This window comes from Typha latifolia, chromosome 2, assembly GCF_019914945.1.
Source record: "Typha latifolia isolate L0001 chromosome 2, TyphaL0001v2, whole genome shotgun sequence".
NCBI classification, from domain to species: Eukaryota; Viridiplantae; Streptophyta; class Magnoliopsida; order Poales; family Typhaceae; genus Typha; species Typha latifolia.
Window position 1 is genome coordinate 18,559,874 of NC_133087.1, and position 11,193 is coordinate 18,571,066.

An 11,193-nucleotide genomic window follows, 5' to 3' on the forward strand; every position below is an offset into this window, starting at 1 on the left:
ACACATCCCAGTTGTATTTAAATTCAAACTCTCTTTTTTAAAGTTTTGCATGATAGACTTTACTTAGTATCGAGATTAATTTATTGAATTCTGGGAGTTTGGCACACAGAGAAACAGAGAGCACTAACAAGAAAAGAAAAAGGTCATACGACTGCCACTTGGATGATTATCTACGGTGTTGCTTATAACAACAACTGCAAAATATTAGTATATCATTGCATAATGGAAGGTATGAACTTGCAAAACGAAATTCAAGATAGAGAAAGAACACATCACATCTTATCACATCAAACGAGGCATAAATTTCGCATACTTCTCTAATTGAGCTGTGCCGTTGACTTTATTTTATTCAGTTATCTTATCTTATCTTATCTCTGAAATACAATATAAAGCTTACGTACAGCAAGTAGTGTCTGAATTCTGATGCATATATATATATATATATATATATATAGATATAGACTGACTGCGTGGAGGAACAAGTTGGATAGAACCTGCATGTTCAGTTGTTTACCCGCAAACATATATAGTAGAGTAGTTGATAAATTAATGTTTCAAGAATGATACAAATCAAGGCACATCTATCTCTAGTGTGTGAATTGGATTACAAAATTTTGTTAGCATGAAGCAAAGAAAATTGTAAGCAATAGATCAATAGAAAGGATCCAGCTATAATAATCAAAGAAAAAGGTTCTAAATAAGATATTAAAAATTCTTTTACTGTCTAATTCTTGTCCAAAGAGAAATTAGAGAACAGAGGGGGCCGGGCCTGTCAATGAATTCTACTGTTGCACATAAGCTCATTTAATCCTAGAAGCAACCCTCAAAATTACTCTAGATGCAGGAACAGGCTTCCACAAGGAATAAATTAAGAGAAGTTGTCTTAATGAAAGCTTTGGAAAGGGAGGAGAGTTAAGCACAGAGTATTCATCAGCGAGTCAGATCTAGGAAAAAAAGAAAAAAGAAAAGAGAAAAAATAAACTCATCTCAGCAAGTCAGATATAAGAAGTCAGTCTGTAGATATAGAGTATTCATTATGACTTGGAGATAAAGACAAGGACCTCGTTCTTCCACATCCCACGAAGGGTTAGGAGAAGGAAATTGCAGCGGTATCACAGTCTCTCTCTCTCTCTCTCTCTCTCTCTCTCTTATGGTGTTTACTCATTCACTCATCTCATCTTTAAGCTGTTGGATATTTGTAAGATTATTAGTGGTCCCTCGAACTCCAAATAAAAGGCAACCCTCTTCTTATTTTTGTCTCCTTTCCACACCACACTTTTATCATTCACAGTAATCTTAGATGGGCTTCCACAGCCCGGCCCTTACAGTTAGTTGGTTGATTTCTAAAGCCATGTTTAGATTTTTTTACTTATCCAACACCATCGACGTATGAATATTGATCCTAGCAATAGGGCAAGTCAAATGCCTTTTAATCAAACACTTTATTTTTTCTTTAAAAAAAATGTGAAAAATTTATCCTGCGAATGGAACCCTTTGTCTTGGGTTGGGACTGATATTTTAATTCCTAATCCCCGCACAGCAATCTCCCTTTAATTTTCCAACCACTAGAAGTGAATTGTATCTCTAATAGTTGCTTTCTATTTAAAAGCTTTTTGCTTGTTAGGTGGAGTGTCGTCTCTTCTTCTTATTTGCTCTTACTGACTTTTTTACCGTCCATTTGCTTCCGGAACTTTGACTTATTAGCAAGGTACGAACTACCACCCTCCTGTGCTCTGCTGACAAGACCAACAAGTTATTTTTTGATCATTTGTTTAGATATTTATCTCTCTCTATCTCCGTAAGCATCTTGGGTTTCTTCATCTTCTTGAGATTCTCCATAGCTTACTTGCTCTGCTCACTGACTACAAAATTTTAGCATCTTTTCTCTTTAGGTGTTCTTGTTTTATGCTTCGTTGTTTCGGTAGCAGGTTTAATTCAGTGAAGGATGGCTTTTTCACTATAATAGTTGGACTTTTGTAGAGGTTAGCATAATCGTTTTCATAGTTGATGGATTATTTACATATTTGGCGATCGAGTAGCCTCATGTTTGTGTTCTTGTATGTCAAAAGATTCTGCAATTTTTGGGGTTTTTTTTTTTGTACAGTAATTTCTTATAAATCCTTTATTTTCTCAACTAAGCGGACAATAAATAAAAACAGGTAGGAATTCCTTGATATCTGATATTTCCTTTTCAATTCACTATAAATTTTATTTCATATGGTGGCGTCTTCAGTACTTAAAAACGCTGACTTTCTTTATTTTCTGTTTCTGAAGATTCGGTTTAACTTACTTGTACGACACTTTTATGCTGTTCTGGAATTCCCTAGTTTGACATTATTTTTTCCTTAATTTTTCAATAAAGTGCAAAATTTTCATAATAACTTCTGGTGTGAATTGCTCCATAAGCAATTCAATGAACAAGGTTTGGTAATATTTGTAATTCTTATCCTTAGATAGTTTGCCCTAATTTGTAGGCTTATTGTTTTCTCCCTGCTCAGATTCTTTCCTTATGAAGGCAGAATCTTGTATTCTCATTGATCTGCTTCTTTTCTCCAGATGGTTGTATCGTCAATGACCACGGGAAAGAGATTTCTCTTGGTATTTATTTGCTTATGGACTTTGTCATGCTCCTTGTTCCTCCATGCTTCCTCCGATAAATTGCTGAGAATCAGTGTAAAGAAGAAGAAATTGGATATCAACACTTTGAATGCAGCAAGATTTGCAAGGAGGGAAAATGTCCGTAGTAGATACAGTGGCATTAGTCAGAATCTGGGTGATTCTGATGGTGATATATTACCTCTGAACAACTATATGGATGCTCAATACTATGGAGAAATAGGGATTGGCACACCCTCTCAAAAATTCAATGTCATATTTGATACTGGAAGTTCGAATTTGTGGGTCCCATCATCTAAGTGCTACTTCTCTGTAAGTTGATTGTTGGACCAACTAATGGATAAAGCAAGTTCTCTTTATGCTGCTAACTTCCTCAATTCAACTGAAAAATGAAATGAATTTCACATGTAACTGGTTTGCAGATTGCTTGTTTATTCCATCATAAGTATAAGGCAAGCAAGTCAAGCACATATACAAAGAATGGTGGGGAATCCTTTTCTGAAGTTCTACAAATGGCCCAATCAAATTCTGCCTTTCAGTTATAATTTATTTTTTTAACATATTATGATTCCATTCTGAAGTTCGTTCTTTCCCTCCTTTTCAGGAGAATCGTGTAAAATTACCTACGGTTCTGGCGCTATTTCGGGCTTCTTCAGCCAAGATAATGTGCAAGTTGGAGATCTTGTTGTTAAAGATCAAGTGGGTTCTTTACTTAATAATTGTCTTCAATCTTTGAAGCTGCAGTCACTAATATATTCATCTCTCAGGTGTTCATCGAAACGACACGTGAATCAAGTCTTTCATTTGTGATAGCAAAGTTTGACGGTATACTGGGTCTTGGCTTTCCCGAAATTTCTGTTGGGAACGTCCCTCCACTTTGGTATAGTTTTACAATGGTTTGGTTTCCATTCTAGATTTAGTTTCATGTTAACATCCCCTCAAAGTGGATAGATATAGTGTATAGCCGTGATAGGTTCTAGAAGCACATAAGAAGAATGACATACTTTGCCAAAATTTTAGCTTTCTTTTATATTTCATAACAGGTATAGCATGGCGGAGCAGGAGTTGATTGACAAAAAGGTCTTCTCTTTCTGGCTTAACAGACATGAAGATGATGACAATGGGGGTGAGATTGTCTTTGGAGGTGTTGATCCAAACCATTACAAGGGTGACCACACTTATGTTCCTGTTAGTCGCAGGGGATATTGGCAGGTGCATGAAAGTGACAAAACAATTGACTTTACATAAGCAAAAGAAAAAAAATATACATAGGCTAAACATGTCGTCCTTAACATTCTAGTAGAAACTCATGTTTTTTTTTTTTTATTCTTCCAGTTTGACATGGGTGATTTTCTGATCGATGGCCAGACAACAGGTTATAAATTCTTTCCTGTGCAGGCCCTGGCATAATAATACACCTGCATATCTTCCATCATTCAACTTCCTGCTTATGGATAACGACCATTTTGTCTTGCAGGCTTCTGTGCTGAAGGCTGTGCTGCTATTGTTGATTCTGGAACGTCCTTACTTGCCGGTCCAACTGTATGTGGACTTATATATTGATGCCACATTTGAAGTCCATAATCTCATCAGTTAATTTTAGATTTTGCTGATAGTTATAAAAACCTATACATTGTGCTATCCTTTTCTCTAATAAAGGTGACACCCACACCCTATATGGACGTGGCAGTCATGACCCATTAGTCTGTTTGTTTCATTTATGTTAATCTCATTATCCTTGATAATCACTTTGATATGTAAAGAAAAGAGACCATGTAGTTTAATGTTACATAGTTTCAAGTTTTAACTTGATACATCTTGTTTGATAACTTAGTTATTGGAAAACTCGTGCAAATTTGAATTCATATTTCTTTGATATTTGGAGTATTTTGGACAAGAATTAGTGGAACTTTTGCTAAGTCTTTTTGGGTCCTTATGCAAGTAACTATTATTAACTCTCCAACTACTTTGAAAACTTAAACTGCAAGAGAATAGTAGTTTTTTATTTTTTATATTATATTATTTAATAATATAAAATATTTACCTATTTAAGTTAAGTCCATTTATGATATGATTTAAATTCAGAATCTCTGCTATGATATCATGTTAACTCACTAATTGCTCTAAAAGTTTAAGTTGTTATAAAACGATAATTTTTATACTTTATATTTTAGTATTCTCCCTCAATTCAAGTGAGCTTCACTTAAATTAGCGAATGTTTATATTTCTAAAAGACAGATGGATCTAGTAGAATTTGAATTCAAGGTCTCTGCTCTTATTCTATATTAACTCACTAATTATTTTAAAAACTTAAGCTGTTAGAGAATGATGATTTTTATTTTTTTATATTCTGACAACCGGTATGCTTTTGCTTAGACATCTATTGAACTTATTCTCTAAGAATTGTTTATTCAACCTGAATTAAGTTACTGAAACAAATGCATATGCTTTTAGCACAAATACACTTTCATGTGGTACAGCCTTTGCTTTAATCTTCCTAGACTCAAATAATTTCATGTAATATTGTGTAGTTTTAAGTTTAACTTTCTGGAAACTATTGTATAATATCCTAGAATTATGATCAATGGATTTTTTATAATCATCTAGAACCTAAATCTTTTGTAGAATATGTTTAACTAATATTTCTTGTGTCACTTAGTGTTGAGTGCTGTCTCTGCTTTTGACACACTATTAAACAGGAAACATAGTTCTATTAGGATAATATATTCTTTATTCATTTATCAATTCTTATTACGTTTGATTCTCAATGCTAATTGGACTTCCATTTTTGCCCTTTTGTTGGTTTTAGACTGTAGTGGCTCAAGTCAACCATGCAATTGGTGCAGAAGGAGTCATTAGTATGGAATGTAAAGAAGTTGTTCAACAGTATGGAGAGTTGATACTAGAAATGTTAATAGCTCAGGTCTTGCTTCCTTTCTTCCTTTTATTATGATAGGAGTTCAATAATCCTACAACTTCTGATGAACTATTCTGAACTTGCTTTTTTGCCTAAGCAGACACGGCCACAAAAGGTTTGCAGCCAGATTGGTCTATGTGTATTTGATGGAGCTCATTATGTTGGGTTAGTTAGTACAATTTATATTAGATACAAAACGTAGTTATCTTTCAGTTATCTTTCTTCTATCTTTTTGGGTTAGTTAGTAGGATTCTGCCATTGTCATCTTATATATTGGATATCACAATTCAAATTTTATATTTTTGCAGTAATTCCATTGAATCTGCTGTTGAGAAGGATAAGAAAGAAAATTCAGATCTTCTATGCACTGCCTGTGAGATGGCTGTTGTCTGGATCGAGAATCAGCTCAGAGAAAATCAAACTAAAGAACGAATATTGGCCTACGCCAATCAGGTTGCTATCCTAGACATTACTCGTTTTAGTTTGGAAAAAAATATATACTTTTTTGAAAAAGAATTCAATGCTTTTTAGCTGTGCGAACGTCTTCCGAGCCCCAATGGAGAGTCAACTGTTGCCTGTGATCAGATTCCAAACATGCCAAATATTTCTTTAACAATTGCGAAGAAAGCTTTTATCCTGACTCCTGAAGAGGTGAGATACAAGTTAATGACTACTATTTGATCAAGTAAAATATCCTTATATATCTATCATTTGTGTCATCAAACAACCAGTGAAATGATTCAAGTAACTCTTTTGTGCACTTCAAACGATAGAATATTTCCATTCTTGACAGCATCTTGTTCGTTAAACTTTTGAAGAGTGATACAGAGCAACTTGAAAATATCTTTGGTTGCTCATGTTTGCCTTGGTGAAGCCAGAGGGACTGGCCATATCCAGGCCGCTTTTTCTGTATATATATATATATACAAGTTATATGGGTTCTGTATCTTTTCTGAGTTTTTAAAATGTAGCTGGGCCATCTCTCTTCTAAATGGCTGTCATAAGTTCTCATAAAATTTCTTGTCCTGCCCCTCTCTAGCTTCTGGCTTTCCATCTCCAAGCTCATGTAAACACACTAATTAGCCCAATTATCTGGACAAGCATAGATTGAACTAACTTGCATAAGCTATGTTCTGTCCTCACTGACACAAGTTTGCTTCTGCTATTCTGCTCTTGATCACCAGCTGTATGTTAACTTCTCTCTTTAACTTCTTTAGTACGTTCTGAAAGTTGAAGAAGCAGGGCAAGCTGTGTGTATAAGTGGATTTATGGCGTTTGATATACCTCCTCCACGTGGCCCCCTCTGGTATGCTGCTAAGTTTTAAAACAGCACGAAAGAATAGTATGACTTTTAGCAAATAGATGTGCAAACTTCTGTCTCTGTGTTCTCACAAAGGATTAATAAATGCAGGATACTTGGAGATGTCTTCATGGGTGCATACCACACTGTGTTCGATTTCGGTGAAAACAAAATTGGATTTGCTAAGGCTGCTTAAGAGGACTCTTCACTCTTCAGACATATTCCTTTTCTGTTTGTATGAATATAGCACTAAAAACATATGGGTGAATAAGTGAAGCTAGAACAGATATCATAGTGATGCACATATTCTTCCTAGAACTTATGAATACACTAATCCATTTCAGTGGGAGTTATGGCGGTGCATCTAAGACAATTGTGTGGATTTGTATATGCTGGATCCCTCAAGCAACAGAATATAGTTGTGGCACGTAACTTTGGATATCTTGTATGCATAACAAAATATAGTTTATTTTAACTCTGCAATCGTTTGAACAGATTTTGATACCAGGTTCTGTGTGCTATGTTCAAACGAGATTATAGAACTATTGGAGATTATGCCTGCTTAGGGGCTCACAATAGGACTGCATCAGATCTAGTATTTTTATAGCATTTCCCAGATGATCAGCGTTGTTTGTATTCAGGAAAGGAAGATAGGATTGTAATCAAGCCACAATTCCCTGATACTGCTTTAGTAATCTTCCGGTGATTGTATGTTAGGAATTGCAAACTTAAGTGCATCACCAATATCGGAATGGAAATTCATGCCAACTACTGAAAGCTGGATTTTTTTTTTCCTCATCCGTGCTATCACACGATAATTTCAGCAACTATAGATCTCTATCTAATTCAATCAAACTTTCGTTAATGCCTAGTTCTTGTTAGATGCTTCTCTTGCCAATGTCTTATCATTGTCTTACAATTTCCATCGGTAATATTCTCTCATATCATGCGAATCAAGCAAAGACACACCATAATAATAAATCTGGGTTTCTATTCTCATATCATGTTCAAAACAGGAGAGGAGAGGAGAGGAGAGTGTACAAAACATAAGGATGATTCATGATTACATGGCCAAGGAGTTGAGTTCCCTGAAGTCGCTACTGCAAGAAGTAGCCGGAAAGGAAGAGAGCAAAGGCCAGGAAGAGGCTGCCGTAGATGAGGAGGGCCTTCTGGCCGGAGGTGAGGGTATTGCCCCCGAGACCGAACTGCTGGTTCTCCGCGAACCCCGCAATCTCCACGCTCTTGCTCTCGAAGAAGGACTTGGCGGCGCCGCACGTGGGGCAGCGCCAGTCTTCTGGAAGCTTCGCGAACTGCAGCCCCGGAGGGATCGGGTACGACGGATCGCCCACCGCTTCGTCGTATCGATACCCGCACGACCGACACTCGTAGATCCCCGTGTTTAATACAGCAAACTTCTCCTCGAACCGGCGTGGATCCACATCCAATTGATCCAGAGATTCCTCGTCCTCCTCTTTTGAAGTCGAAGAGACCTCTTCTTCTGGTTGCGAGAGGGGCTTGTCCTCTTTGGAGACTTCAACGGAACAGATGGTGAGGCGGGACGGAGCAGGGTGCCTCCTGGCAGGAAAGATGGGTCTTTTGGGGCTAGGGAGGAGATGAGTCTGGGAAGGCTTCTTCATTGGGTGGATAGAGTGGAGCCGGTGGAAGGAGAAGGTGAGCCTTATGGTAGCCGAAGCCATTGAAGTTGTCCAGCTCTCTCTCTCTCTCTCTCTCTAAAAGTAATTGCAGATGAGGAGGAGGGAAGAGATAGCCATATTCTCGCGGTTGTAGAGGAGGATAAGGTTGGTCTACGGTGTCTTTATGTAAATAAACAGTCGTGAAGAGTCTAATTCTGATTAAATTTCCATTTACCCTCCATCCCTGGACTCGGATTGACCGTACTCGTCTATAGTAAATCACAGCCGCCCATGTCTTGTCCAATAGCCCACCATCTCTATCAGGCTGAGATCAATCCAGCAAGGGCCCCTGCCCTGAGTCGTACGCCACCGTGACCAAACTCTAACCCTAATTTAAGCAAAATCCGATTGCAAATCCAGACCAAAACCCACCCTCAAATCTCAATTTTCCTCGCAAAAAGAGTAGGGGAAAAAGAGAGAGAGAGAGAGAAGGATGCCATCCGCCGAAGAAGAGGACCGCGCCGTCTTCGAGGACGACGACGACGACGACGACGATGACGAAGATACCGAAGGAGACGATACCGACGAGGAAGACAACGCCGATGGCGATGCTGCTCCGGCGGCGGCTGCGCAGCCTCCTCTGCCGCCACCAAAGGCGGAGAACCCCGATAGTTCCACCATCCCTTCATCCTCCGATCCCGCTACAAACCCTAATCCTAATCCTACCCACCCCTCCGATCCCTCATCCGTGCCACAGAACGGCGCAATCTCCGCCCTTCCCCTCGCCACCGCTATCTCAGTTCCGGTGGCATCCATCTCCGAGGATAGGAAGCCGATCGCTTCCTCCTTTGATGAATCCCGGCGGCTATTTCAACGATTGTGGACTGACGAGGACGAGATCATAATCCTGAGGGGTTTCTTAGACTTCACCACGCGGCGGGGCACCACCTTCGCCTCCCATCAGTACGACACGGGTCCCTTCTACGATGAGATCAAGACGCAGCTCCAGCTCGAATTCAACAAGAACCAGCTCATCGAGAAGCTCCGCCGCCTCAAGAAGAAGTACCGGAACTGCGTCAACCGGATTCGGTCCACGGGGAAAGACTTCGCCTTTAAGAGTCCCCACGAGCAGGCCATCTTTGAGATCGCGCGCAACATCTGGAGACCCAGCATGAAGAGGGATCGAGACAGCGAAGAGGATGAGCTTAATCCCCCTATCAACGGTGGCGACTCTAACTGTGCTATGGTTGTGAGCGACGGCGCTTTGAGCTGTGAAAGGAAGATGTATAGGTCGAGACGGCGGTTTAGGAGGAGGAGAACTGTGGAAGATTCCTCAGCAGCAGCAGCAGCTGCTGCAGCCGCAGCGGCAGGAGACGGAACGGCGGTTCCGGTGGTGGTGACAGTGGATAATTCTATCCCAACTTCTCGCACACCGTCCTCCTCTTCCCCGGCAATCCCCGTGATTATTGAGGAGACTGTGAGGAGTTGCCTCACGCCTCTTTTCAAGGAGTTGGTGAACTCTGCTATTGGAGCAGGGCCGCTTGGGGGAGGTCAATTAGGGCTTGGTGGTTTGGCTGGCTCTCTGAACGCACTGCCCTTGTGTCTTGTTGGCTCGGAGGCACCTGTGGATGGCAAGTGGAATAAACAGCGGATTCTGGAGCTGGAGGTGTACTTGAAGAGGATAGAGCTTGTGAGAGACCAGATCAAATTAACCCTGGAGGAGCTCAAGTCCTCTGCTAGTTGAACTGAGGTTCTTTATTTCAAAACTTGTAATTTTAAGTTTAATTTATAATTCTTGTGTTACTTTTTAATGAACTCGTTTATTAGAAGGTGTGGGCAACTTTAAAGGGGAAAAAGATCTGTCATTTTACTTTTTACTCTTAGTCTCGAGCACTGTTTTTGGTCTTTTTTACTTCGTAAGAAATAACAACTGGGGTCTGGGGAGGGAGTACGTTGACTAGAAAGGTGCCAAATCATTACATTTATTAGTTATCCGCATCTCCCCTAATGCTTTCAGTTGTTAGAAGTTTATATATATATATGTATGTATGTATGGTGCTCTCCCTAATTTCTGCATGATCATGTTTTAATGTTAAACATCTCTATTAATCTATATTTACATATAAAGCTATCCTTTGTTTCTTTCAAGTGGCATTAATTGTAGGCTAGGTTTCTGTTAGGGTATATCGTATAGGATATAACTATAGAAGCATTTTTGCTGGTAAAAGATGAAAATAACATTAATAAAGGAACTGAATTTCATTGAAAGTAAAAATCCATCTCTGATTTGGTATCAAAGTGAACTATCTTATGTGAAAGAAATTTAAGTTAAAAAGAAGGTATGTGTTGAACCTAGATATTAGGCTTCTATGATTAAAAGGGAATATAAACCTTGCTTCCAGTGAAATGAAGCTTGTCTGTGGAATCTCCTTTACAAAAATGTATATGGTCTGTATATTTGGTTTTGGCGTTTTAGGATTGCTTAGCTGTTTATATGGTGGAAAGACTGAAAGAAGGTTTGTGGTAAATTGATGGTTTCTAAGATTTTAATCTATGGGTGAAAAGTGATCTGCTTGCTGGAATGATTAATGATGCAATACCAATGGGATGTGCTGATCTTCTTATCTTTTGTGATGAGAAATGGTTGTTTTGATATGCAAAGTGGACTAGATGTAGTTAATGGCATCTTACTCCAGTTACGGAGAATGGTAGAATTGTAAGAACTA

At 38.8% G+C, this 11,193-nt stretch overlaps 3 protein-coding genes across 7 annotated transcripts; 2 read left to right on the top strand and 1 right to left on the bottom strand.

The window, feature by feature from the left end:
• Window positions 1–1,038: 1,038 nt before the first annotated feature.
• Window positions 1,039–7,274, top strand: LOC140781579 (aspartic proteinase-like). 5 transcript variants are annotated; one of them, XM_073127626.1, is made up of 15 exons: window positions 1,734–1,798; window positions 1,893–1,982; window positions 2,557–2,928; window positions 3,039–3,099; window positions 3,221–3,315; window positions 3,384–3,496; window positions 3,660–3,828; window positions 3,952–3,991; window positions 4,094–4,158; window positions 5,426–5,539; window positions 5,634–5,698; window positions 5,842–5,986; window positions 6,065–6,184; window positions 6,751–6,839; window positions 6,945–7,274. In XM_073127626.1, the coding sequence occupies exons 3-15, from the start codon at window positions 2,557–2,559 to the stop codon at window positions 7,027–7,029; spliced, it is 1,533 nt and encodes a 510-aa protein (XP_072983727.1). In that variant the 5' UTR covers window positions 1,734–1,798; window positions 1,893–1,982; the 3' UTR covers window positions 7,030–7,274. The 5 variants fall into 5 exon arrangements, with proteins under 5 accessions (XP_072983726.1, XP_072983724.1, XP_072983725.1 ...); XM_073127625.1 differs by lacking the exons at window positions 1,734–1,798; window positions 1,893–1,982 and adding an exon at window positions 1,039–1,109; XM_073127623.1 differs by lacking the exons at window positions 1,734–1,798; window positions 1,893–1,982 and adding an exon at window positions 1,569–1,708.
• Window positions 7,275–7,804: 530 nt separating this feature from the next.
• On the bottom strand, window positions 7,805–8,530 carry LOC140781583 (uncharacterized). The gene has a single exon (XM_073127630.1). It carries the CDS (start codon window positions 8,528–8,530, stop codon window positions 7,931–7,933), a length of 600 nt encoding a protein of 199 aa, XP_072983731.1. The 3' UTR covers window positions 7,805–7,930.
• Window positions 8,531–8,960: 430 nt separating this feature from the next.
• On the top strand, window positions 8,961–10,323 carry LOC140781582 (probable transcription factor At5g28040). The gene has a single exon (XM_073127629.1). The coding sequence runs from the start codon at window positions 8,961–8,963 to the stop codon at window positions 10,209–10,211; it is 1,251 nt and encodes a 416-aa protein (XP_072983730.1). The 3' UTR covers window positions 10,212–10,323.
• Window positions 10,324–11,193: the final 870 nt, after the last annotated feature.